Here is a 25,513-nt window from a genome sequence, read left to right on the forward strand (position 1 = left end):
TCTGGCACACACAGAGCACATCGATCCACTATGAGTTTGTCATACACTTGATGTTAGCGGTGCAGCTTCCTTGACCCGTTGAACGCGAAATAGAAAACTTTGTGAAAATCATGTTTAGCAATCAGGGCATTCAACCCGTAACTGTCACTTTTAGCAACGCAAAAAACTGCTTTTTACACCTTCCCTTGAAGCTAATATCACAGCTTTCCCTGAACGAGGTAAGATAGCCTAGCTAACCACCTAGCACTATCGTTTAGGTAAAATTAGTAGAAGCTTTGTTGACTTAAACAATTTTTAGCTAAAATGTTGGCCCGTTCTGTATGTTGTTCTATTCTTGTATTTTTTTTTAACAAAATTAATGCTGCTGTAAATTAATTTCCGAGACCCTTTGACAGTTATTCACATTACAAAATAAAATGTGACTTCTGCAGTTTAGACCTCGCGTCAGGCTGCTCTCTAGATCAAATGAATTGGAAAGATCAGTTTTTCATGACTTCCATTCACTCCACTTCGGCCCGGCTGGAAACGTGCTCTGAATATAGATAGAAGAGGAGCTGAGTCAAACACAATACTACAGCATATGGAGAGAGAGGGTAGTTAGCAATTAGTATTTCAGTATTTGTTTCCTTCTCGGTGGAGCTGTTTTCGTAGCAGTTCCTTTACGGTTTCACTTGGTGGAGACAAAGGACTAGGTTAGAAATAAATCCGGGGTCTAGTGTATCTTTTAAAATGACTTTTCTAGCTTGTATCCTGTTCGCTGTTATGAATGAACAGTGTTTTTCTGATGAAGGCTTTCTGTTTATATTTGCACTTTTTTGGCTAACAGGAATTCCTGGTTCGTGGCTTCCTCTCCTTAAGTTTGACCTTTACTTACAAAGGATTCAGAACTGGGTTAACCTTGTCATTATTAGTCTAAACAGTGTAAAATGGATTGAATGAGGACGATTTGTTTGCTCAAGCATGGTTGCAAGCAAGGATGGTGGTCATGGTGTAGTCTAGGGTAAACAAAAGGTGCTTCAGCAAACATGCAGTCATGTGAAAAACAAAGTACACCCCTTGATTCAGTAAAGCTTGTTGAACCACCTTTAGCTGCACTAAATTGAAGTAACCATTTTATTTCTGTTGTTATTAGTGTCTGACTGCGTTGTGGAGAAACTTTGTCCCACTCTACAGTGTTTGCAGGAATTTTTTGATGCACAGCTCTCTTTAGGTTCCGCATTTCAATCAGGCTGAGGTCTGGACTTTGACTGGGCTATTGCAACACACTGATTCCTTTCCTTTACAGCCACTCTGTTGGAGATTTGCTGCTCTAATTTGGGGTCTTTGCCAAGTTGCATGATCCCATGCAACTTGGCAATGACTGTAGAATACTTTTGTATACAGTGACATTCACAGTCAACCCATTTAAGGTCTTTTTCAGAACCAGCCTCTGGAGTTGTCCTGTGGTCATGGGCCTCCAGTGTTCCTCACCTGGACTCAAAACAGAGCCAGCTCCAGCCTGGGCAGCCACAAAGTGGAGCTGTGTCGGCAGCTAGGAGAGAAGCAGGGCCTGACAGATGGAGAGCAGGTAGAGCCCCTCCGTGAGGAATCTGTTCTTCGCTGTATTTTCAGAAGAAGCTAATTTTCTCCATCTTGTGACAGTGTACAGTGATTGTCAGTTTCTGTCTGGACTTACTAGTTGTTTAGTTTACTGGTTTGTTTTTCCTCAGGGCTTCTTAAGGCCATGTCATCAGGTCTCATCATTGGATCGGGTGTTTGTGGAGCCTGTATCAGCTGATGACTGGGAAATCCTGGTGGGTAATTTAGTGACATACAATATGTGAAACTTGTCTTCATACAAGTTTGCACTATTTTACACATTCTAATAATTACAAGGTGACTTCTCCTTTTTAAAGCACACTTAACAACTATTAATATATCACTTTTGTGTGACTGATATCGCCAGGAGCTCCACAGTTCTGCGCTGGAGCTGCAACTACTGGATCAGATCAGAGTAGTTTTCCAAGATGCCGTGTTTCCTGTGTGGGTGGACAACCACACGGTAATCTTTATCCGAATAGGTCAGTTTTGATACAATTATTCTATGTTGTTTATCAAATAACATGTGACACAAAAATATTGCAGTTATAATGGTTTGCCTGCTCAACTTGAGTTTTAAATGTTTGACTTCTATGACTACAGTTTAATTTAAAAAAAATTCTGCACAGCTTCACTTTCTCCACGTGTGCCCTACGGTCGCCTGGAGCAATTCACAGAACTTGTTGTGTCCCCGAAGATCCGCGCTGAAACTGGCACCCACACACATTCTCATCTAAAAGCCAACCCAAACTCAGAAAGTTTTCACAGACAGCCAAACATGGATTTCTCCTCCCCTTCAGGACCATCATCAGAAACTGCCTCCTCTACTTCTAACAGCCACCAGTGGGGTGGCATAGCCGACCTGAAAAGCCTCTTTCATCATATGATAAAGGGCGCTTATGACCCAGTTAAGGAACAACCGCCTTTACCTGAAATCCCCGCTCTCCTTACGGACTCTCTGTACAGAGTGTGCGGTGCACCTCCCCACACTCTCAGCACCATAAGCCACGTTGCAACTAATGCTATTCACATCTTTCCTTGGAGCCACAGTTTCAATGCTAGGCTGAGTGAAGGTCACTCCTCAATTACATATGGCCTTCTCTCCAAAGTCCCATCCCCCAAAGAAACGAGGGACAGAACCAAGCAGGCAATGGAGAAAAAGAAGAAGGCAAGAGTTACTAAGGAGACTGCTACGCCTGAAGGAGAGGAGGTGAAGGAAGAGGAGGCCATGGTGGTTAGGGCAGTGTGCCATTGTACCAAGCTGCTTGGATGCAAGGAAAGAAGCAAGGGAGAGATTCACAGTGGAAGAGTATGGGTGAGTATGGTGTCTGAAGAGAAGAATATCTATAGTTTATAAACAGTATTTTAACAATACTGCAGTGCCCTACTTCTTTCTGTTTCTGTTAAAATTTTTGTATCTTTCATTTTTTAGATTCCAGAGCCTCTGGCCAGCAGGCTTAATATCCCTGCCCATTCAACAGTAAGAATTAAGCCAGTGAAATCAGCTATCAAAGTAGCTTCTACTATTTGCCTACAACCCCTAAATCCACTGGTGAGTGCTGGAGTGTACATCTGTGTTACAGTGTCGGATGTAAATGAAGTACAAGGACATATAATTTGTTCAGAATTGCAGAAAATTTGTTCAGCTTCTTTCCTTTCTGTCCATCTGATTTTTAATTTTTTTTGACATTTTTCTCTTCAGCCTGAGGAGGATGATGAGGAGATCCAGACAGCATTCCTTGGTTGGCTGCACACACAGAGTCACGAACCTTTAGCCTGTCTGACAGCACGGTCTGGCACCATCCTCCTACATGGAACTGATGGTGATTCATTCCTGCACTTCCGTTACAAGCCAAAGAAGTGTATTTATAAATCATGCACAGACAGATTTGCATATGGCTATGTAAATTTAAAAAAGGGGGTAATAATAAATATCTTAAATTAGCTTCTTATTTTTTTTTAAATAATGGCCCTTCACTTTTTATTCTTTTCCATAGCAAAGTTAGAGTTTGCTTTAACTGTGCTGAAACCAGAACCACAGACTGAAGCTTCAGATCAGCTGTTTCTGCTAGCACCCACAGTTATCGAGAAGAAAGACATACAGGTATCGCCATGCAAGTGGAGAATTATATATCTGTGTCTTTAAACATTTAAATGAAAACAGATTGCTTCATGCAGTTTTTATTAAAAAATTCAACACGTTTTTAAGAAAAAAAAAGTCTTTGAAGTTGTTCAGTTATCTCTTTCTCTCATCTTCAGGTAGACAGAGAGCCAGTAACCACCCCAGCTGTGAAGCCTGAAGTTGAAACACCCCACTCAGAACTTCCCTCTCTTAGTATTCTTGGGTACGTCTTTTGCTAATTCAGTACCTATGCGTGATTTAAGCAGGAGATTGTTTTTCTCCATCAGTCTCCGTCATGTTTGGGTTTTTTTCCCCAGGGGGATGGATGAGCTTTGTAGAACTGGGTTTGAGTTTATCTCCCATAGCCTTCTGGGTAGTCCCCTCTCGAGAGAGCTGGGTACCACTGGTCGGGGACTTCAAGGTGGAGCTCTTCTCATCACTGGTGCCAAGGTATCTCTTTACTTAACATTTAAGTTAACTACTATTGCTAACACAACGGCTGTCAATATAATTCATTAACATAAGATAAATTGCTACTTCATAGCATTGATGTTTGTTTGTTGTTGTTTTTTTTTGCAGCTTAAGCTCACTGGAGAACACATATTAACCAGTATTGTTTTCTTAAGTCTACAACATGTTGTGCTGTAACTTCTCTCTTCAGGGGAGTGGGAAGAGCACTCTATCCCAAGCCTTTTGCAGGAAAGCTAGAGAAGAGCTGGATGCACACATTGAGGTGGTAGACTGCAAAAAGCTACAAGGTCAAGAAAGACTTCATGAATATTTGCTGTCTGAATGGAAAAGAAGGATAAAATTTTACTTAATTAAAAAGATGTTTTGTTTTCCTTTTAGGCAAAAGAGTAGAAACTGTGAGACAGAATCTGATGGACATTTTTGAACAGGCAGAATGGAGGCAGCCCTCTGTTGTTCTACTTGATGACCTGGATCGTTTGACGCGGTCACCAGCCTCACCTGAACATGAACACGGCCCGGAGGCACTCCTTCAGCAGCACATTGCTCAAAGTAAAATATTTTCTTACCTGTGGGAATGCCTTTTGACAGACAGGATCGATAATCATTTCCTACTTTGATGAGTAATGTTATCTCACTGTGGCTGCAGGCCTGCAGGATGTGGTGGATGAGGTGATGCTTCACTCTAGCCTGGTGTGTCTGATCATTACCAGCCAGAGTGAACACTCCCTCCATCCCTCTCTGACTGAGGTACACGGTTCCCACTTCATCCAGGGATTTGTAAACATCCAGCCACCTGATCAGGTCGGCACTCATCCACATCCATATGTACAGGGTGGGTCATTTATATGGATACACCGTAATAACATGGGAATGGTTGGTGATATTAAAGTCCTGTTTGTGGCACATTAGTATATGTCAGGGGGGCAAACTGTTGGATTGTCAATGCAACCCTCTTCTCCCACTCTTCACACACTGATAGCAACACCGCAGGAGAAATGCCAGCACAGGCATCCAGTATCCGTAGTTTCAGGTGCTGCACATCTCGTATCTTCACACCATAGACAATTGCCTTCAGATGACCCCACAGATAAAAGTCTAAGGGGGTCAGATTGGGAGACCTTGGAGGCCATTCAACTGGCCCACGATGACCAATCCACTTTCCAGGAAACTGTTCATCTAGGAATGCTCGGACCTGGCACTAATAATGTGGTGGCGCACCATCTTGCTGGAAAAACTCAGGGAACGTGCCAGCTTCAGTGCATAAAGAGGGAAACACATCATCATGTAGCAATTTCAAATATCCAGTGGCCTTGAGGTTTCCATTGATGAAGAATGGACCCACTATGGTTGTACCCTATATACCACACCAAACCATCACTTTGTCGTTCCAACAGTCTTGGAGGGATCCATCCAATGTGGGTTAGTGTCAGAACAATAGTGGTGGTTTTGTTTGTTAACTTCACCATTCAAATAAAAGTTTGCCTCATCACTGAACAAAATCTTCTGCGTGAACTGAGGGTCCTGTTCCAATTTTTGTTTTGCCCATTCTGCAAATTCTGTGCGCTGATCTGGGTCATCCTCATTGAGATGCTGCAGTAGTTGGAGTTTGTAAGGGTGCCATTTGTGAGTAGCTAATATCCGCCGAAGGGATGTTTGACTAATGCCACTCTCCAGTGACATGCGGCGAGTGCTACGCTGTGGGCTCTTGCTGAATGAAGCTAGGACAGCCACTGATGTTTCTTCAACAGTAACAGTTTTCTTGCGTCCACATTTTGGCAAATCCAACACTGAACCAGTTTCACGAAACTTGGCAAGCAGTTTGCTGACTGTAGCATGGGCGATGGGTGGACTCGTAGGGTGTCTTGCATTGAAATCTGCTGCAATGACCCGGTTACTGCGTTCACCAGATATCAACACAATTTCGATCCGCTCCACACGTGTTAACCTCTTCGACATGTCAATGGCTGTGAACAAAGAGAAACTTGTAAATAACTCATGAAAGAATAAAGTTACGTTAAAACCAAGCACACCATTGTTTTTCTTGTGACATTACCAATAAGTTTGATGTGTCACATGGCCCTCTTCCTATTGAAAAAACAAAAGTTGTATCCAAGATGGCCGACTTCTAAATGGCCACCATGGTCACCACCCATCTTGAGGAGTTTGCCCCCTCGCATATACTAATGTGCCACAAACAGGACTTTAATATCACCAACCATTCCCATTATATTACGGTGTATCCATATAAATGGCCCACCCTGTACACACACAAGCACAAGTACACACAAAGTAGAAAAGAAAAAAAAAAACACAGATCATTTTATTGTTTGCAGGCCCAGAGGGTTGAGATTCTGCGCCATCTGATCCTGAGGAAGTCCTGCCTGTCTGTTGAGACTTTACAGAGTCTTGATATCGGGGCTGTTGCTAAGGAGACAGAGGGATACACACCTCAAGATCTAGTACTGCTGTTAGAGCGGGCTGTTCATGCTAACTCTATGCTAAGAGGACACAGTGAACAAGGTATCAAAGACTGATGAAATTCCCAATAGATCAATTTCAGGTCTTCAGATTCTTCCTGCATCATGTGACCACTGATGCTAATGTAGAGTTATTGTCCAGCTGTATTCATTGTGCCCTGTATTTTGCAGGAGTGTGTCTGTCCTGGAGGGACTTTGCGCAGGCTCTCAAAGGCTTCACCCCCCCCTCTTTGTGGGGTGTAGACCTCCACACCCCCAGTGGATTTGGGTTGGACAGGGTAGGAGGGCTAAAAGAAGTGCGACAGCAGCTTATGGACACCATACTGCTTCCTGCTAAGGTCAGATGGCTGTTGCTTTTTTCAAAATGTGTTTTAGCTGCAGTGTGGTATAATGAGCTACTATCTAGGTATTTTAAACACCATAATTACTATTGATTGTTGTACAGATGAGCTTTGGAAAGCATCGGCATGAGTGGTGATGAGGGGCTCAGTACAGACAAAATGAAAATAAAATATTTGAATCAGCTGATTTAGAAACAAACAAAAACTACAAGCAAAGTAATAATAAGACTCCCAAATTATGTAATTGCCTAGACCACTAATATATTAAAACCTCTTTTATTCGAGCCGATAAAGCGTCTTTTCTTTCTGGAGAGGTGGAAAACCCGTTTATTCAGCTTGCATGAGTCTTATAGTAGTAGAGAAAATCCAGTGAAAGGTCTTATAACTAATGAAAATGCTCATTTAATTTACCTTAGGATTCTTCAGATCCCTTGCTTACAGCCCAGTCTTTGAGTTGCAGTATAGTTGCATCATCTAAAGGTCCCCCAGTTGACCCTTTTTTGACAATTATTTTGATATATTTACCTCAAATATGACTGTTTTGACGCTTCCAGTTTCAGTACATAATGAGGGTGTTTTCGGAGCGGTGGGTAACTTTGATCTATTTTTATCATGTAATCTTTGATCCTGTGAGCCCTCCGACTGCTCTGTGCCGTGTTGTCATCAACTCATCACGGTGGTTTTAGGGAAAAGACATGGCTGTTAATGTTTGAGCTTCTTCCTTTTTAACACTACTTCTTAAAAATGAAGGGAGGTCTCCCTTATATCAGCAGACAAGGCTAGAATTCAGCATAATTTATTGCACAGTCACTGACTGTGGGTCCTTGGTGTGTTGCAGTATCCGGTCCTTTTCGCCAATCTTCCTATCCGCCATCGCTCAGGAGCTCTGCTGTATGGCGCTCCTGGTACAGGAAAAACGCTGCTGGCCAGAGCTATCTCCAAAGACAGTGGTATGAACTTTATCAGCATCAAGGTAGGCTCTGCTTCAGCTTCGTCATTAAAATAAGACTGCCCTTCTGTATGAGAGCAAAGTTTCTACAGCAACAAGAGATTTTTTTAAACTCTCCCTCCAGGGACCTGAACTTCTAAGTAAGTACATTGGAGCCAGTGAGAAGGGAGTCCGTGATGTCTTCCAGAGGTTAGTGAACTTTTAAACTCCTCCCGGCATCGCTGTTGCTGTGTTATTACCTTTTGTTGCAAGTTATAATTATTAACATAAAACATTTGAAGTAATGGTAAAGTATTGGCGTTTCACATAAATGAAATGTTTTCTTTTTATTTCCTTCAATCACTTCTTCTTCTGCCTCTTTCAGGGCACAAGCCGCCAAGCCCTGCATCCTGTTCTTTGACGAGTTTGACGCTCTGGCTCCCAGAAGGGGCCACGACAGCACAGGTGTAACCGACCGCGTGGTCAACCAGCTCCTCACCCAGCTGGATGGAGTGGAGGGACTGCAGGGTAACGTGATTGTTACACCCCGGCCTAGGCAACCGGGGTGCAACGCAGGAAAATAAAAATAAGGCAAACACACACGAGAAAAAACTAATACGGGCTTCCACAAAAATAATCCCAAAACGACATTTAAAGCAAGATACGACATTTATTTACATCACCAAACACAAGGCGCCAAACTATTTACAACGGCGGGGGGGGGGAAGATCGCGACCATGACATACAGAAACACAGGGCTAAAATACATAGAAGGAGCAATTAGGGAATGGACCACAGGAGGGAAACACAGCTGGGGCAAATTAGACCTGACGAGACAAGGAAACGTAAACTGAACACTAAGATAACACAGACTTTCAAAGTAAAACAGGAAACACATAACAGTCACGCCAAAACAAAACGCCTAAAACAATACACTGCCAACGCCGAACCGTTGGGATGAGATCAGAAGTGTTTGAAGCCATTTAAAGTTAAGTGGGGGTTAAGTCTCATGAAGTCCATTCAGTTTTTTTCCCTCCTGGCTCAAATGGACCTTTGGGTAATGACAGAGCATCTAAGCATGACTTTGATAATTTAATGTTAACAATTTTGGGATTGATGGGGAAAAACAATATACGTATAATGGATGTTGTTGTTTTTTAATTAAATGTGATTATGGCCACTGTTTAGTCAATACATTAATAAAATAAGGGTGAATCTACACTTGGCAGGGTTACCTTGTACCATACCCTTGCACAATTGTCCTGCCTCTCCTGGCTGGCTTCCACTCACACTGCACTTAACTGTGTAGACCCGAGTGCTCTTCACTCTTGCACTCACATGGTTTCGAAAAACACTTTTCCAAAGTACAGTGATGATTTTATGCATTTTGGGGTTTGAACTATGCTGTTTTCAGAGCAGTAAACGTTCCTCTTGAATGCCTTATAGATTGCTCAATTAGTTACTTCAGATGAGCTTCTCATCGGAAAAAAACACTGAAGTTCTATGCTTGGGCTCAGCTACTGCCTCTTCAAGTGAAGGTTCACTAAATCATGACCAAGCATGTTATGCTCGGTTACAATATATCAAACGTGCTTCATTGTGATACTTATGACTAATATGAATATGCTCTAAACCTTGGGCCAGTACATTTGAACAATATAGTTGGCTATGAAAGGTTATAGAGATGTGGTTAAACCTTTTTGTGGACGAATTAGTAGCATTTTAATCTGTCTTGAAACATACTTGGAGGGATCTTCAATTCAATTTAAAATAAATAAATTTGAATTCTTCGTGTTTGTCTTCATAGATGTGTACGTGCTTGCAGCCACCAGCCGACCAGATTTGATTGACCCGGCCCTGCTGAGACCTGGACGGCTGGACAAATCCCTTTACTGCCCTCCCCCTGACCTGGTTTGTTGGTTTAAAAGAATATTAATAATTATTAATTAACATCACTTCACTTCTAAACTCATTATATATGTATCAGTCCTTAAAAGACAAAAAGTAATGTTGAGTCATGTTACATGAAAGATTCTTGGGTTTTAAATCGAGCTATTGTGTCACATTTCCAGGAGGCTCGTGTGGAGATCCTGAAAGCTCTGACTGCAGGCGTCCCCCTGGCTCCCGATGTTGACCTGGAGCAGCTGGCAGCAGCGACAGAGCAGTTTACCGGGGCAGATCTGAAAGCCTTACTCTACAATGCACAGCTGGAGGCTGTCCACAACAGCATAGGCACCAGCGCACCACATGTAAGTGTATTGTACTTAAAGTATTGTCTGATGACTGTGTTATTATGTATTACCTTAGGTTAATAAAACAGGAAGTCAGGGAACTGTTGTCCATTCCATTATTTATAGTTCATTTTGTTGCAGCCAAGCATTTTTTTTAGCCCCTCAGGCAAATTAAATAATGTATTTTGTATGTGTCTCAGCATGTGAATTGCTCCAGTTCTGAATCCATTATCAGTTTTCAGCTTAATTTAAATTATCTCCAACCTTAGTGACAAGAAATGTAATGGAATAACTTACCTGAGGCACAGTAGGCTTAAACTAATTTCAAACTGAGCTGTAGTATCACAGTTAAGACCCATGTTGGACACTACAAATCCTCGTGAATCCATATATATGAACGTCTAAACCCTCTCTTCCTATGTGGCAATCAGGAGCTGAACTCTGGCTCAGAAAGCGACATGAGCCTTTCCTCCATGATCTTCCCGAACAACCAGGGCAGTGGGTCAGACGACTCGGCGGGAGAGGGAGAGTCAGGCATGGGGCTGGACCAGTCTATGGTGGTCGTGGAGCCCAGTGAGCTTCATGCAGAAAACAAACACCACTACGGCAATGTCTGGAGACTGTACTTTGAGAGTTCTGAGTCCGAGTTGGAGAATTCAAAACCAGTGAGCACTACTACCACATAGTACAAGTGTAGTAATAAGTATAGGATTAAAAAAATGTTATCACTCATAATTTTTGTGTGTTTTTTTTCTTCCTCCGATCCTCCTGCTTTAACAGAACTCCCAGTGCATCTCTGGACCCAGTTCCATAAACACTGACTTTACTGGAGGATCAGTTCGTGACCACGCTAGCTCAGTCAATCCTGCGTACATGCCCTCACTCCAGAGGGGATATGAAGAGCTTGGCCAAGAGCAACTGGAGCGACTACAACAAGAGATTAATAACATCAAGAACAACTACAGGAAAGCCAATGTGAGTGACTCCAATGAATATATTTGAGCGTCTGAATGTGCTGTTATTCTAATTAGGACTTTTTTCATTGTAGTTGGCTTCACTAGTCTTTTCCATCCTGTAGAGCCAGATCTTCCTATATGAGCTACTATGTATAAAATTACTTTGTGATTGTTTGTGTAGGAAGAGTGTGCTTATGTGCATCCAGCTGCCAAACAACCAGGCCTGCTGCTGCGCCAAGCACATGTGAACGCCGCCTTGGCCGTGACCAAACCCTCCCTCAGCCAAGCCGACTGGAAGAGATACACAAAACTGTAAGTGAGCAGTACAAATGAAATAATAGGATTTTATAGCAGTTATTTGTTTAATATTGACTTTAGTATGCTCAATTTATCAAGGACATCATAAGATACTTAGTGTCATCAACAGCAGGAAATTAAAAACATGAAAAACTGGTTCCTGACAGGTTGCGTCAATGGAGGACTAAAAAAACCAAACAAACAATGTGAAAAAAACAAATCTTAGTTGCAGTACTGTGTAATTTGGGAAATAACTTGAACAACTAAATGAGAGTAGAGAAACTGCACACGTAGTAGTTGCTGTTTTACTACTCAAAAACGTAACTTTGCATTCTGATTTGATTCAGTGTTTTAATATAAATCTTTTTAAAACTTTCTTTAGGTATGAAGGCTTTGGCGTCTCTGGAGACAGAAAATCTGTCAAATTTAAACCTGGACAACGTGTGACTTTAGCGTGATCAAACATTAACAGTTTAACCATTTCAGCCTAATTTTGACATTGTAAATGATTACATTGTGTGTATATAAAGTTCTTTACTCAGTTGGTTGTGAATTAGACTGGAAAGGCCTTGAATGTAATTAATGCACAGACGCACATTATAATAAGAAGTATAAATTATGAACATGTTTTAATTAAAAATGATCATTTTCTCCGACTTGTTTTCTGTAAGCATCTTGGATCATTTTAGCTTGAATGGGTTTCTTTAAACACAGTTGATTTTCTAACAAAACACTGAATATTATTGTGGGAAGTATTTAAAAGCTAAAGCAGGGTTGAAACTTTTGTCGTGACAGACACTTTGACTTCACAACACAAAAAGCACGAGTAATTAATAACATTAATGATGACTCAGTTCCATTAAACTACCTAATAAGCCATGACAGTGAACCAGCAAGAACAAATGTAGGAGCATTTCTCTGCTTTCTCTCCATTAGTGTGTCAACACGTCCGCTGCTCTTAGAAGTTTATAAAACTAACGAGAACGGTCAAGGTGCAAGTTACTGTGAAGAGATGGTTCACACTCCACACAAAGGAAAACACCTGTATGTGAATTGAGACAAAATGTGTTTTGAAACAATGAAACACTTTCAAATATGTCACAGAACGGTTTACCTACCACTTTATTAGGTACAATTGTTCAATTGCTTTTTAATGCAAAGTTTCTAATCAGTCACATGGCAGACTGATGTGCAGTATCTGCATGTTTGAAACGACCTGCTGAAATTCAAAACGTGTGCAAAGGGAGAAACGAGGTGACTTAATTTAAAAATGTGGGAGTGTCCTTCCAAGAGGGACAAAAGGACCCTCTAATGATCCTCTACCTAATCCCACGAGCTAAGGTGTGAAAACTGGTGTAGGTCACAATCAGCCAAGGTTTTGGGTGAACCCATTGTGAAACCTTTATGACTACATTGTACCCCTCTTTTGACAGCTACCCTGTGGTCATATAGCTTAGGTAATGTTTTTTTTTAACATTGTCATGTTCAAGAAACTCAAATGGCCTCCACAGTCACCAGATCTCAGTCCAATAAAGCATGTGGGAGATGCCTTGGACATTCATCTGACAAATTTGCAACAAATATTGGAAGCTATCATCTCAATATGGAGCAAAATCTCAGAGGAATTTTCCAGCACCTTGTTGAATCTGTGGTAGCATGCAGGTCTGAATGCACTAACATTTCATTCTAAAAAAACCCCGATATTTTGAAGTTTTATATAATGGTATAGAAATGTGTGAAGAAGTTATGGTTCATTTTTCTTGTTGATTTTTCTCTGTACATTTTTCGCCTTTATTTTTGAGTCCAATGAAGAAAGAAAACTGTGGGCTACAAACAGTGTTGGTCAAGTTACTTGAAAAAAGTAATCAGTAACTAATTACTGATTACTTCCCCAAAAAGTAATACCATTACTTTACTGATTACTTATTTTCAAAAGTAATTAATTACTTAGTTACTTAGTTACTTTTTAAAAACACGATTTACAACCTGAATAGGTGATAAAGCGATAGATCTTTCAGCCCAATTCTACTTTTTCTGCATAATCCATCATACAAAATGTAATCAAATGGAAAAGTCTCTTTTTAAAACTTGTTTTATTAGTTTTAATCTTTTAACTCTATGCATCAAGAAAAAATGTAATTATATGCAACATTCTCTGACTGGAAGAAATTTGTTTAATATTTAAACCTATTTTCTGCACATTCCAGCACATAAAATATATTTTTTTGTGTTTACACTCAGTCTTTCAAATAGATCAGGGGTGTCAAACTCAAATACACAGTGGGCCAAAACTCAAAACTGGAACAAAGTCGCGGGCTAACGTTAATATTTATTGAAATATATTTAATCCTCCAGATATAAGAATGAATCTTTTCTTATGGACTCAAACTGAATATGGAACAAGCAAAGCTTAATACTAAACAACATATATATATATTAGCTGTATAATACCAGTAGGCCAGCTCTAATAGTAATTTGGTTTGGCTTCGCGGGCCAAATGTAATTAGGCTGCGGGCCAAATTTGGCCCACGGGCCAGAGTTTGACACCTATGAAATAGATGCAAGTAAAACACAGCAGAAAATAAATAAAGTCAAAGACTCAGCGGTCCTGTTGCTCTATTTTCACCTGTATTGCAGGAGTAGGGCAGGCAGAGGTTTACCCTGGTGCAGGTGTGCCGCAGCGGTCAGTGGAAGAATCCGCGAGTTTCTCTGTGAGTTTCCCATTACGTCATAGCTACTCTGTGCTTGCTTGGAAGTTTAGGGGGGTTTTTTTCACTGTAAAAAGAAGTTTTCTTCCCACGCACAATGGACACTAATGTTTTTGTCACTTTTTATGGAATCAAACTCAAAGTAAGGTCAGTACTTCCACGCTTTAAACGCTGCACGCTCATACTCTCTCCCACAATCGATATGTGATCCATTGTTGATCTGCACACAGCTGTTGCCACGAACGTCGCACTCGCTTACGTCACTGTCATGAGACATTCTCGCAAAAAATCACGGTTTTAGTAACGCAGTAACGCAGCGTTCCTACGGGAAAGTAACGGTAATCTAATTACCGTTTTTGCAATAGTAATCCCTTACTTTACTCGTTACTTGGCTACGAATCAAATGAGAGAGTAGGTCCCAACCACCCAGCTGCTGGGTCACACAGATGCCACAGATTAGTGATTTATGTTAATGGCTAGAAATATAAAACCGCACTGAGAAAGATTGAAGTCAAGACAAATTAGAAAAAGAAAAATCTGAAAATGGAGTCTATGGCTGTAACCTTTCTGCACTATAATCAGCACACAGGGATATCACCAAAATCTATCAGTCTAGCAGCAGCAGTCTGTTTGAAGATCTTTTTTTTTTCAAAATCAGAAGCTTTTCAAGGTTTTAAAACACCATGAAAACATCTACCAATACTAGGAAAATGCACTCTTGTGTTCTAGCAGTTGTAATAAAAAGCTTTAGAAACAGTAGGATCAAACAACAACCCTTCCAAAGTGTCCATGGCCTCTGTTTGGCTCCAATCGTCCTTTTCTTACTGGTTTTAACCGATCAGTGCCTAAAATATCTGCAGGTCCTGTATCTCGGTAACTTTTGACCAAAGGTTCCCACAACACCTCAAACGGAGTCTTTCCTGATTCTTCACCCTGTTCATCAGCCGTTGCAATAAACAGCCTTCGCAATATTTTCCTACTGAAGCGATATTCCTGCTCTCAGCCTACACACACACAGGCACTGGCAGGTTCTGCACTGGTAAATATAGACACTCAGCGCTGATTTTGGCTTCCTTTAGTCTTGTGTCAGTCCCACACAATGCAGCATGAAAAAATGGCCCTGTGGGAGTCTCTCCGCTTCATAATCAATCTGTCTCACCTGTAATGAGGCAAAGTCATAAATTCATGAAGAAAGCACTTTTAAAATTACACAAAGGAGGAGGCGGCACAAATAGGACTTTGACTAGAAGCATTTCATTTCCGTCTCATGGGACTTAAGGAAAAATTACTGTTGCCTTATTGATCACGGGGCAGGAAATTCTCTGTCTGCCAGTTGTGCAGAAGCAGCACGGCAGAGTCGGCTTAGGAGCCACACCTATTGTGTCTCAAAAACAAACAAACAAACGTGCAATGAAGGTTGAACATATCTTACACCTGGTTGAGGGATAAGACATTTGTTTTATCTGAAGCAGCTTTGGCAGGTTAGAGGGCTGGCGGTGGGGAAATCCAGAAGATTTATTGGTGCATCAGACAAACGCTCCCTGTGGTTGTGAGTTCATCGTCATCCATCTTTCATTCTCCCACGGCTCTTCTTCATCAAAGCGCCACGCAGCTGAACATATGGTGACTTTTGGTGAATTTGGGTGGAAATTATAGGAGCTAAATTTCCAATCCCAAAAACAGGCACCCAGGGCAATGTTTACCTCATTAACTGTCATATCATCAGCCCCTCCTCCACCACCACCTCCTCATCACTGGTGCTCCAGCTCTTCAAAGTCAATGCAACTGATTCAAGGGCTCTGGTATACAACAAAGCACTCGTTCATTTTACAACATCAAGAGGCGTCAGCCTTCACTAAAATTAGATGCTGATCAATGCAAAGGAGAACAGGCCTTGCTTGTGACAGATTTAGATGAAACAGAAAAGAGATGATATATGAGAAATAGAAAAAATAATAAGGGATGCTGTGATGGGAATTGACTAAAATGCATATAATGGAATAAGTGAGAGGCGGAGATGAGAGATGAGTGTGGGACCGTTTTAGCTCTGTTAGGTTTTGTTTCTTCTTGACAGGTACATTTCCTGGCAGGGATATGACTGCAAGGTACAAGAAAAAGTAGGGCATTTTCTTTTCTTTTTTTATGAATACAGACACCATTGTTCTGTAGTTATTAAAGTGTCAGTAATTTGAAGACAAGTTCAGTTTGAAACTGAGGGAAAACTAATTTAGCATCCCAAATATTTGTGAATTTTCTAAGGCGGTTTGGTTTTTGATGTCAGGAATTAAATGAACCCTGGAAAAAAAACAAACAGGAAATTTTGAAATCTACTAATTCAGTGAAACACGAATTAGTAGATTCCTCAACATATCCTCTAGATTTTGTGGTAATATTGCTTTCTCATCCGTCTCTGCTCGGCTGTGGTCATAAACCATTTCAGGTGTTGCAATTAGCGATACACATGAACTTGGCCTCTTCTAAATTTACAGCAGTTTCCCAGTGATTCAGGGCGGGCACGTCTTGGCAGACTGCACCTCTGGCTCTATTAGATGCGCATTAGTCCCGTTGTGCCTGTAAAACACTTGCAATTGCTGAGTGACTGCAGCACTCTGTGAAGAGCTCTTCAATCAATCACCACAGCAACAGCACCAACGACGATAAGACTTTCAGATTGCTGAGATTAAGCAACTGTTGGGGCGGGAATGGAAATCACTTCCAGACTTGTACTCATTCATCTAAATCACAGTTTCCCCACTTTCAGCGGGATGATCTTTGTCTGGGTTGATGCAATCATTTCGCCCTGATAATCCTGGGTCAGGGCTCCGGGTGCTGCAGCAGCAGGAGGAAAAGTAAGAGTCAGTGCACATGCGTCTGTTCAGAAGTAATTTACTTACAGTTTCTGTCTTTATTGTTCGGATGGAGCTGATGTTTTATGCATGTGTGGTGTAATTTATTTGTGGCTATACACTTTCATTTTCCCCTCGAGATGGATCGCAATCCCTTTGGTGAGCACGCTTTTCCTTTTTTCTTCCTACACCAACTCCTTGTACAAGTAATTCCAAACTGCTTATGTCTCATTGTGAATATAGAGAAAACAAAGCCTTCTTCCTACCACAGTATATGGAGATTTTTATAAAGTGTATTTTAACTTATATATGTAAAAAAAAAAAAAACACTTGGATTTTAAGAAAAGCTATTAGACTGCAGCTTCCAGCTCTTTTCATTCGGCTCCATATGGACTGAAAATTGTTGCCCTTGGGTCAGGTGAATAATAACACACAAGGGAAATGGATCTGTCCCTGCACTCATCAATAGCATCAGTGTTGTTTCTGATACGTGCCAGATTGGACTAAAGTCTAAAGAAATGAGAAAGTGAATGCAAGCGGAGAAAACAAGTCAATACAAATGATGAGCAAGAGAACTTGGAACCACTCTCCGATGTATTTTTTCTCCTCTGCCTGTTAGCTGCTATTTTGGCACCATTAGATTTGTGATTTACTCGAGTAAGACGACGTTTTGTCAATAACACCCTTAGGGAGAAACTGAACTATGGCAGCGCATTCGATAATAAAAGTATAGTTTCATTGTTTGTATTGGCTTCACCCTTAATCCTGCTTTGAAGATGCTTTGCTGGTGTGGTAAGAAATCTCTAAAAAGGCACAAAGCTTCCTGACCCCCCAAGTCTTCAATGCAATGGAAATAGAAGCGGGACAACAGCAACAAACAGCACAAGACCAATTCTAACTCAGAGTTTAAAAGGATTAGTTCAACCATATCACACACAAAAACATTTCCCAAAGAGAAGTTTAGTGGGATTTTGAAATATCTCTAGCTGGCAAATCTGCTGCTCTGAAGATAAAAGGAATTTTACTGCAATAAAAAAAAAACAAACAAAAAAAAAACTGGCAGAGAAAATAGCTGCGGATCTGCAGACCTCGCCGCCATAGTATCAGATGCAACCATGTTGTTTGTGAGTTTGTCTGGGCTGACCCTTAAATGCTATCAAGTGGATGCTGGTGAGTGCAGAAGGAGCGATGAGTTTGCCATGCTAGCTTGTCTGATAACCTGCTGTGGAAGTGTGCATGCCCATGTAATCAGTCCCAGCCTTAATCTGATTTGATTAGTGTGTCCTCCTGGATGAGGAGACGAGATGCGCCCTGCTGGCTCCGGCCCTCGGGCTGCTGTCTCGCTCTCTGCATGAAGTCTCCAAGAACTCGTAATGAGGCCAGCCAAGTCCTTTTTCTCTTGCTTGTCGCAGATGAGCGTGCGTGGAAAAATAAACACAGACAGCACTCTTGCGTACACAAACACCGAAGCACAGAGTGCACCTTATATAATAAAAACAGATATGGATTTGTGGTATATAGAAATAAAATCCCCACTGATCTGCAGCTGAGGATGCATTCAGAATATATTGATCGATATAGCTGTAAAACAAGCAAATAATACAAGTGCCTCAGTATGAAACACTGTAATGCAATGCATTGGTCTTCACAGAAATGTTGCATAGCATTAGTTCTGACACATCAGAGCAATTGCTGATGCCCTTCTGATGGCATGCTACGCGAACTGCTTTACCGTTAGTGCAACCCACACCCACCCAAGCACCTACAGTTCATAACCTTTTAACTTAGTCAGTGTCAAACCCATAGCCACTAACATCTGCTCTGCTGCTGCCTGCCCTGTGTAGACATGGAAGAATGGGAATGTGTGCTCTTGCCTCCTTAAGCTCCCCAAGTACATGTGTGGAAGGGCGGGGAGGTCCTAGAACAGAGACATACCACCAACTTCTGTTACTGCAGATAAAGTAGCAATCCCACTTTTGACTCAAGTGATCCTGACACAACACCAGGCCCCTTTTACTTCAGTAGCCTAAATGATACAGTTACTGTCAGTATTTTAATCTGATTCTCTCATTTAGCTGACTGTAATTTTCTATACGACCAAATTTGGATTTAGCTCATATTCATTCCTCATCTGTTGCACCTCAGGAAGACATGATTAGTAAATCACCTGCCCTCTGGCACTGGAAAGTGGAATGTTTGATTTCTTGAACATGGAAAATAGAAAAGACTGAACTAACCCAGTTAAAATCTATACAGGGAGACATATTACAAGGTGGGCATGCACAAAATCCGAGCCCATCGAGTTGCCACCATTATGAATATTTGGGACTGTGGGACGGCGTGAGGTTTGTCAGTGTTAAGCTTTGATATGTGAACCGTATGTCACACTTAACATGAACTGATTTTAAGTTTAGGGTTTTGGTATTCCTCTAATGAGTAGCTACTAGATATTCACAAAGAACATCAGGTCTACTGAGTAATCCACTCTACCAGACTGGCTGTTCTCACATACACAGCACAGCTTCCCCTCGCAGGAATGGAGCCATTTAACTGTGACAGTTCAAATAACTGCACGCTGCGCGTGAGTGAGAGACACTGTGACTGAAACGAAGGCTGGGTGGGAGGCAAGAGGTAGAATATTTTCTTCCTCGCTTAAGAGAGTGAGAGACAGATGCTGTTAGGCACTGACTTACATTTCTAATGAGCACAGGGCATCAGTATCCATTAGTGTGAGAACAATCTTCGCCTAAAGACGGAGCTCGGTGGAGGTTCCTGGGCCGGGTAGCAGATAGAGCCGTCAAGCAGGAAATGGTGTCACACACTAAGGAGTAGGGAGCCGCTATGACCTGCGTGTTGGGAAATAAACATCCTGTGACACAGCCAGGCATGTAATGGGAAACCCAAGCACCAAAACCAGGGATGTATACACAAAAGGCAAACTGAGATTAAATATTGAGTTTAAAAACAAAAGCTGGTGCTTAGTAGTTCACGAGTTTCACTGATGTTTTTTTTTTTTCATAAATCTTTTAAGGATTTTCCAGTGACTGCTCTGAAAGTAGCAATATTATAAGTTTGAGATTCATGTAATGTGTCACTAACAAAAGTTGAACTATTTAGCTGTGAAATATAATATAAACTTTGAAAATTGCATTTTCTGCCGACTTCCACACAGAACTCTATTTCAAAGTAAAAGGGCAGATTCATAAAGATGAAATATTGCTTTACTAAAGGCGACATTCTCTGTGAGAGAAATGCCTGCTCTGAAAGTGGCACAACATAAAATGCCACATTTGTGGTTGCTTTGAATGGAGCTGTAACAGCTTCTGGACAGACGGAGATGAACCTGCGGTCTCTGCAGGAGGTCTGTGAGGTGGGATGGTGGAGAAACTATTACTCACCAAGACAATTCTCACCCACCTGAATGCAAGGTGTGTGCTGTTTATGATTTACTGTTCAGATGCTGAATGTTTTTATTTAGCTTGCATTATTTGGTTATTTTTAGCTGAGTTTTTATCCTTAGTCAAGATGATCCTACAATGCTTCACTAACAATGGGGAGACCAATCCATGACTGATATATTTCCATTCTGTTTTTATCCAAATTTGCTTTTACTGCATTGCCAGAGTGATTCTTATGTTAAAAAACAAAGCAGGTATTTTAGAGCTGGTACTGAATGGCAGATCTAAATCTGATGGTACTTTTCTGTGTCCATTCCATCAGTTTTGACAGAATCAGCAACACTATTGGCTGACATACAGCTGTGTACTTATTGACCATGATTTGAACCAAAAAATACAAGTGCCACTGATTTACAGTCCAGTTGTTCTATAATTTGGCATATCTCAGCCTTTTCCTCCCGTTTTCCTTCCTTAAGAATGATTCCTTGACAGCCACCTTTCCATTGAGACCATTTCAGGTTGGGGCCTCAGTGAACCGCTGATGGATCAACTGAAGGGACAGATGCATCTCTTGGGTCCTGTGTCAGGGCTTTTCCCTATTTCTTAAGGACACGACTTTCAGATTCTATTCATATGCCCCAGATATTTTTTTTAAGACCTGACAGTTCTTCTTTTGTCCTTGACTTGTTCAGTTTCCTCACATTTTAAAGGACTCACTGCACACCATGGCAGGAGATCCCAAGTTTGTAGCTAATTGTGCAAAAATACAATTTTATGCATGATCTTTGGTTAGACTCAACTAAAGAAATGGGGAAAAAATATTCTACTTCTAATAAAATGCATAGAGAAATTTAGTCTTAAATATGTTCTTTGTTAACTCATTCACTGCCAGCCATGAGTCAATGGGTTTAACTCATTCACTGCAATTGACGTCTATAGACGTCAATGGCAGTGAATGAGTTAAGTTGTCTGTGTCGACACAACACTGGTTGAGTTAGGTGCTTTTTTCTAATGCTTGAGTGATAAGTTACAATAAAACGGCTTCAAAAACAAACCAAAACATCACTTTCAAAATTTTCAGGTACAAGGACTGCATTGAAAAGGAGTGAAAAAGTAGACAATGACCAAAGAAGGTCTTTAAACGTTTGCTCAAGACCACTTTAAAGAATTGCTAGACAGTCTGACAAAAATCGTGAAAAGTTCGGTGGCGTTTGAAGTGAAGGACTCGATCTATACTGCGGAAAGTTTGTCATGGTCAACGAAAGGTTCGTAAAGATATCAAGATGTGAGTCTGACTGTTTTTGGAAACTGAGGATTTAACCAAGACATCTGCAGACTGAGATGCACTGGAGAAAAAACCTGGTTAACTCAAGAACCAAGAAAAGGACTGAGGTGAACAGACTGGAAAACACCCACTTAACTTAGTTGCAATATGTCTGGTCCAGACAAGTTGGTTTGGCGAAATCTTGTATCACATATCAAGAGCCCAGAAGAACCCTGGTGCTGGATCTGGGTTTATCAAGCAAACTTTAAAGTTTAAAGCCAAGAATAATTTAGGACCATATTGTGATACTTCATCAAAGTCTGGTAACTTCTCTTAAAATGTTTTTGCGTTAGTGTAGCTGTTTGACACTGATGATCTTAAAGTCTGTGTCCAGATGCAGACTGACACAAAACTCCTTCATATGCCTGTGAATTGAATCCTGCGCCAACATGCGATTTGGTCAGATAATATCGAAGTGCTTTCATTTGTGTTATAGTTAATCTTGTTTTATCTGTTCCATTAAAAACAGATTGCCTCCAGGACCGTTACCTATTAATTATAGCGATGTGTCTTTCATTGTTAAAAGGATTCGGCCTGAGTGACAAATCAGAATAAATGTCTCAGTACAGAGTGAAATTACTATTACTGCTTTTCATCACGAGTCATGTCTTGGACCCTTGCGGTTGTGCTTTGTGAATGAAGAGAGGCACAGTGTAGAGTGGTTACAGTTCTTAAACCTTTAATGTAAACAGCAGTTTTGAGGGGCTTTGAAAAAAATCCTAAAGAAAAAAACAAAACAATCTGAAGGCATTAAATAGGAAGGGGGAGGGGGGAATATATAAATCATACTTAGAAATAACAACCACGATCTGCTTTTAAATTAAAAAAATACATAAACTCTCAATTTTGTGGCCATATGGTCCTGAACATACACAAAAAATGTCAACTTCCCTTGATCAAATACTAACTTACATTTTGCAATACTAACTACCCGGCACGTTCACAATTTTTGTTCTTTTTCGTTTTTCTAAAGCAAAATCACTAAATCGTAGTCATTTTACAAATGATAAACGAAACAAAAGAAAAAAAAGCTAAAATATTGCTTAGGAATGTTGTGTACAGCAGTCTTTACAACGAGAGACCCAAACGAGCGGGAGACAAGTGTGTGTTTGAGCGCGTGTTGCACAATGGTGGCGCTTTTACAGTTGTTCTATGGCAAAGCCACTGTGTAGGTGTGTACAATAAGCAATAAGCAGTGGTGGGATAATTACATTTATATTTCAAAAAGAGGCTTTTTACTGTGGTACAGTGCCTGGATTTCAAGGATTGACTTTTTCTAACAGTCTCTATTACATGTGAAGCAGGGCAGAGTAGACAGACGACACTAGTTTTTCTCTTTCTGTTTTTAAAAAGTATTCATCTTAAAAGGTAATTCAGCCTCTTGGGAAACACTTAGCTGCCACAATTGTCCTACTGTAAGTGGGAATGTGACAGGAAATACTACTGGGAAGTTGACGCCCCCCTCCCCGTTGACGCCCAATCGTCCTTCCCTGCTCTTGAATCCCACAACCACCATCTTGATCCCTATAGCCTTCACCCCCTAGTGACAAAAGCCCTGAGGAACAATAATAACATGAACATAAAGGAAGGACAATCCAATGGAATTTCTAAGCTTTTTTTGTCCACAATATTCTTGAAGCAAAATGACAGTAAGCGCCGCAGCCAAGAAGAAGAAAAGGGTGAATGTCTTCAAACACCAGACACTGGAGGAGAGTGAAGAAGGAGGAGGAGGAGGAGGAGACGTGGGACGACCAACGACAGGCCAAACAAACACTTCCTGGTTTCTCTTCTCCATGGCAACGTGATGACTCTGCATCGACCCCCAAGTCCCTCAAGTGCAAACAGTTATCGTTAATACGCACCATTTTCTCCCTTATAAACATCTAGCAAGAAGCAAGAGGAAAATAGTTCAAGAAATCCTTTTTTTTCTTTCAATCACAGTTCATTTTTTTATATTATATGTTTTTGTTTTTTTTATTCTTGTTCCAGTTTATAAGAAAAGGGGACCGGTCCAGTGAATACAGTGGGTTTGGGGTTTGTTTCGGGTTCGGGCTTGTGGGGTCGTACACCTAGTTACAGTCGTAAACGAAGTCATAGTTGCTAGGCTCTTTGGGAATCGGGGGCGGGGCCTCTGGAATCTGGATGTTCTCTAGATCCAAGAGGCGAAGCTTCATCTCCATAGAGAGCAGGGTGTCCATGTCAGATTTGGTGTATTCGCTGGTCATCTCCTTACCCAGGAGGGCATTCAGACCATCTGTCCACACACAATACTGCGGAGAGACGGGCAGAGGCACGTTAATTAGAATATTCATAAGAATGGTTAAAAAAAAAGGTACGGCACAAAGAACAAAACCTCTAAAATCTACTCTGCGAAACAGAGAAAACACCTTAAAAAAAAGGCAAAAAGTTTCTACATTCCTCAGCGAAAGCTTTCAGGCATTACACCTTTGTTTACAGTGAGTTATATTTGGCCCCAATCTATAAAAAAACCACCAACATTGCAATTCTATTTGCCACATTCCCCAAGGACTATCAGATATTTATAAGTAGAGCTGTCTTAAAGCCTTTTGGGGCAAACTAAAATGAAGTCAGGCAAACTGGGTCGAGTCATTGTTAAGTCAGAAGTCCAAATAAAGTTCATTCCAAGCCAACGGCAAACAGGCTGGTGCACTATAAACGCTCATCATTTCATATGCAACGTTTAAACAGTTCTAGTTATGCTTTACACGTCAGAAAACATGTTTTTTTCACTTTACCTGCACAAGCTTTATACTTGTTTTTCGATGAAATTATATCTGTCCATAAAGGCATCTTTCCACTATTTAAGTGTCAGCTCTATACCTGCATAAACCATGCATTGGATCTCTATGCGTAATCCCACACGTTCATTCTGTGTGACACTGTCAACAACTGCAGGGTCAGCTTACCTCATGCTTGTCAGGAGCGATAAAATTTAAGTATTCGTCCGACTCGTAGAGGACAGAGAAGGCCAGCTCTAACACCTCCTGCAGAGAGGACAGAGTGAAAAGCAGAGGGAGAATATGAGGCGGAGAAAATGGTGCAAAGACCGAGTGAGAGTGGAGGAGGTGGGACGGAGAGAGAGGTAGAAGCAAAAAAGAAAAGAAGAAGAAATACCAGGTGAGATTTACAGTACAATGCTGCCATACTAGCGCGATGCTGCTCTCCTCCACGTCCCATCACCATCTGTTATATCAGCTGCACATTAACTCATCCGGTACCGGTGAGATATATGTAGGGATCTTTTTATATTAGCTACTGTAAAATAACAGTAGGGGCTGGGGATCGGGGACAAAAAAGACAAATTCACTTCAGTCTCTTTTATGAAATTAACTGGACGGAGAAGGAGGACAGTGTAGTGACAGAGCCAGATTTGTAGATGTATGCAAGTAATTTATCTGTGTGAAATTAGCGTCTGGTTTTACGAAGCCAGTAGGGGATTACTCAGTCAGAGGCTGAGCCTGGAGCCGAGGAGAGCTTAAAAGAATCTGTGGTCAGATTTGACTCAGAGAGGGAAAGAAAAACAAAGTAGTGCTGAGAGTAATTCTATCTACTCTGTGCAGCCGGTTTAAGCTGCACACTCACACAGTGAGCATCTAAAAGGGCAGTCGTTACTATATTTACCCTCTTGATTCAGTAAAGAACCTGTTATAATTACTTAACTCAAAGAACAGCTGATGGAGTGACTGGTTGTTGGATACTGTAGATCAAGTTATTCCTGAGGATGTCCGTGCATTTCATGAAACAGTTGTTGAGCGTTTCAGCGGTAAGCAGGAAATGAGTGTTAAATGAACAACATTGTTAGTTTTTCCAGGTTT

At 41.1% G+C, this 25,513-nt stretch overlaps 2 protein-coding genes across 7 annotated transcripts in view; one reads left to right on the plus strand and one right to left on the minus strand.

Moving 5' to 3' along the window:
• Nucleotides 1-9: 9 nt before the first annotated feature.
• On the plus strand, nucleotides 10-12,057 carry pex1 (peroxisomal biogenesis factor 1). Its single transcript, XM_026155930.1, has 24 exons — nucleotides 10-218; nucleotides 1,421-1,567; nucleotides 1,710-1,793; nucleotides 1,946-2,060; nucleotides 2,208-2,893; nucleotides 3,011-3,130; nucleotides 3,281-3,401; nucleotides 3,576-3,682; nucleotides 3,838-3,923; nucleotides 4,018-4,150; nucleotides 4,362-4,458; nucleotides 4,550-4,720; nucleotides 4,818-4,972; nucleotides 6,505-6,691; nucleotides 6,820-6,986; nucleotides 7,828-7,962; nucleotides 8,063-8,127; nucleotides 8,303-8,445; nucleotides 9,725-9,828; nucleotides 9,990-10,166; nucleotides 10,580-10,813; nucleotides 10,929-11,123; nucleotides 11,286-11,416; nucleotides 11,784-12,057. The coding sequence occupies exons 1-24, from the start codon at nucleotides 111-113 to the stop codon at nucleotides 11,857-11,859; spliced, it is 3,744 nt and encodes a 1,247-aa protein (XP_026011715.1). The 5' UTR covers nucleotides 10-110; the 3' UTR covers nucleotides 11,860-12,057.
• A 10,274-nt stretch (nucleotides 12,058-22,331) lies between these two features.
• The window catches only part of elmo1 (engulfment and cell motility 1 (ced-12 homolog, C. elegans)), a 102,565-nt gene continuing 99,383 nt past the window's right edge, over nucleotides 22,332-25,513 (minus strand). For all 6 annotated transcript variants that reach the window (XM_026157087.1, XM_026157085.1, XM_026157086.1 and 3 more), the window contains 2 exons: nucleotides 24,605-24,682; nucleotides 22,332-23,947 (listed from right to left, as the gene is read on the minus strand). In XM_026157087.1, coding sequence (XP_026012872.1) covers nucleotides 23,747-23,947; nucleotides 24,605-24,682 — 279 coding nt within the window. In that variant the 3' untranslated portion in view covers nucleotides 22,332-23,746. The remainder of the gene's footprint in view (nucleotides 23,948-24,604; nucleotides 24,683-25,513) is intronic.

Source organism: Astatotilapia calliptera, chromosome 22 (genome assembly GCF_900246225.1).
Source record: "Astatotilapia calliptera chromosome 22, fAstCal1.2, whole genome shotgun sequence".
Taxonomy (NCBI): Eukaryota; Metazoa; Chordata; class Actinopteri; order Cichliformes; family Cichlidae; genus Astatotilapia; species Astatotilapia calliptera.

What these genes read in the sequence shown, in the direction of transcription:
- pex1 (XM_026155930.1), top strand. Translation starts at nt 111, where the DNA reads ATGTTTAGCAATCAGGGCATTCAACCCGTAACTGTCACTTTTAGCAAC. An exon ending in TGAACTTTATCAGCATCAAG is followed by an intron (nt 7,963 to 8,062) that starts GTAGGCTCTGCT and finishes CTCTCCCTCCAG; the next exon opens with GGACCTGAACTTCTAAGTAA. An exon ending in AGTTGGAGAATTCAAAACCA is followed by an intron (nt 10,814 to 10,928) that starts GTGAGCACTACT and finishes CTGCTTTAACAG; the next exon opens with AACTCCCAGTGCATCTCTGG.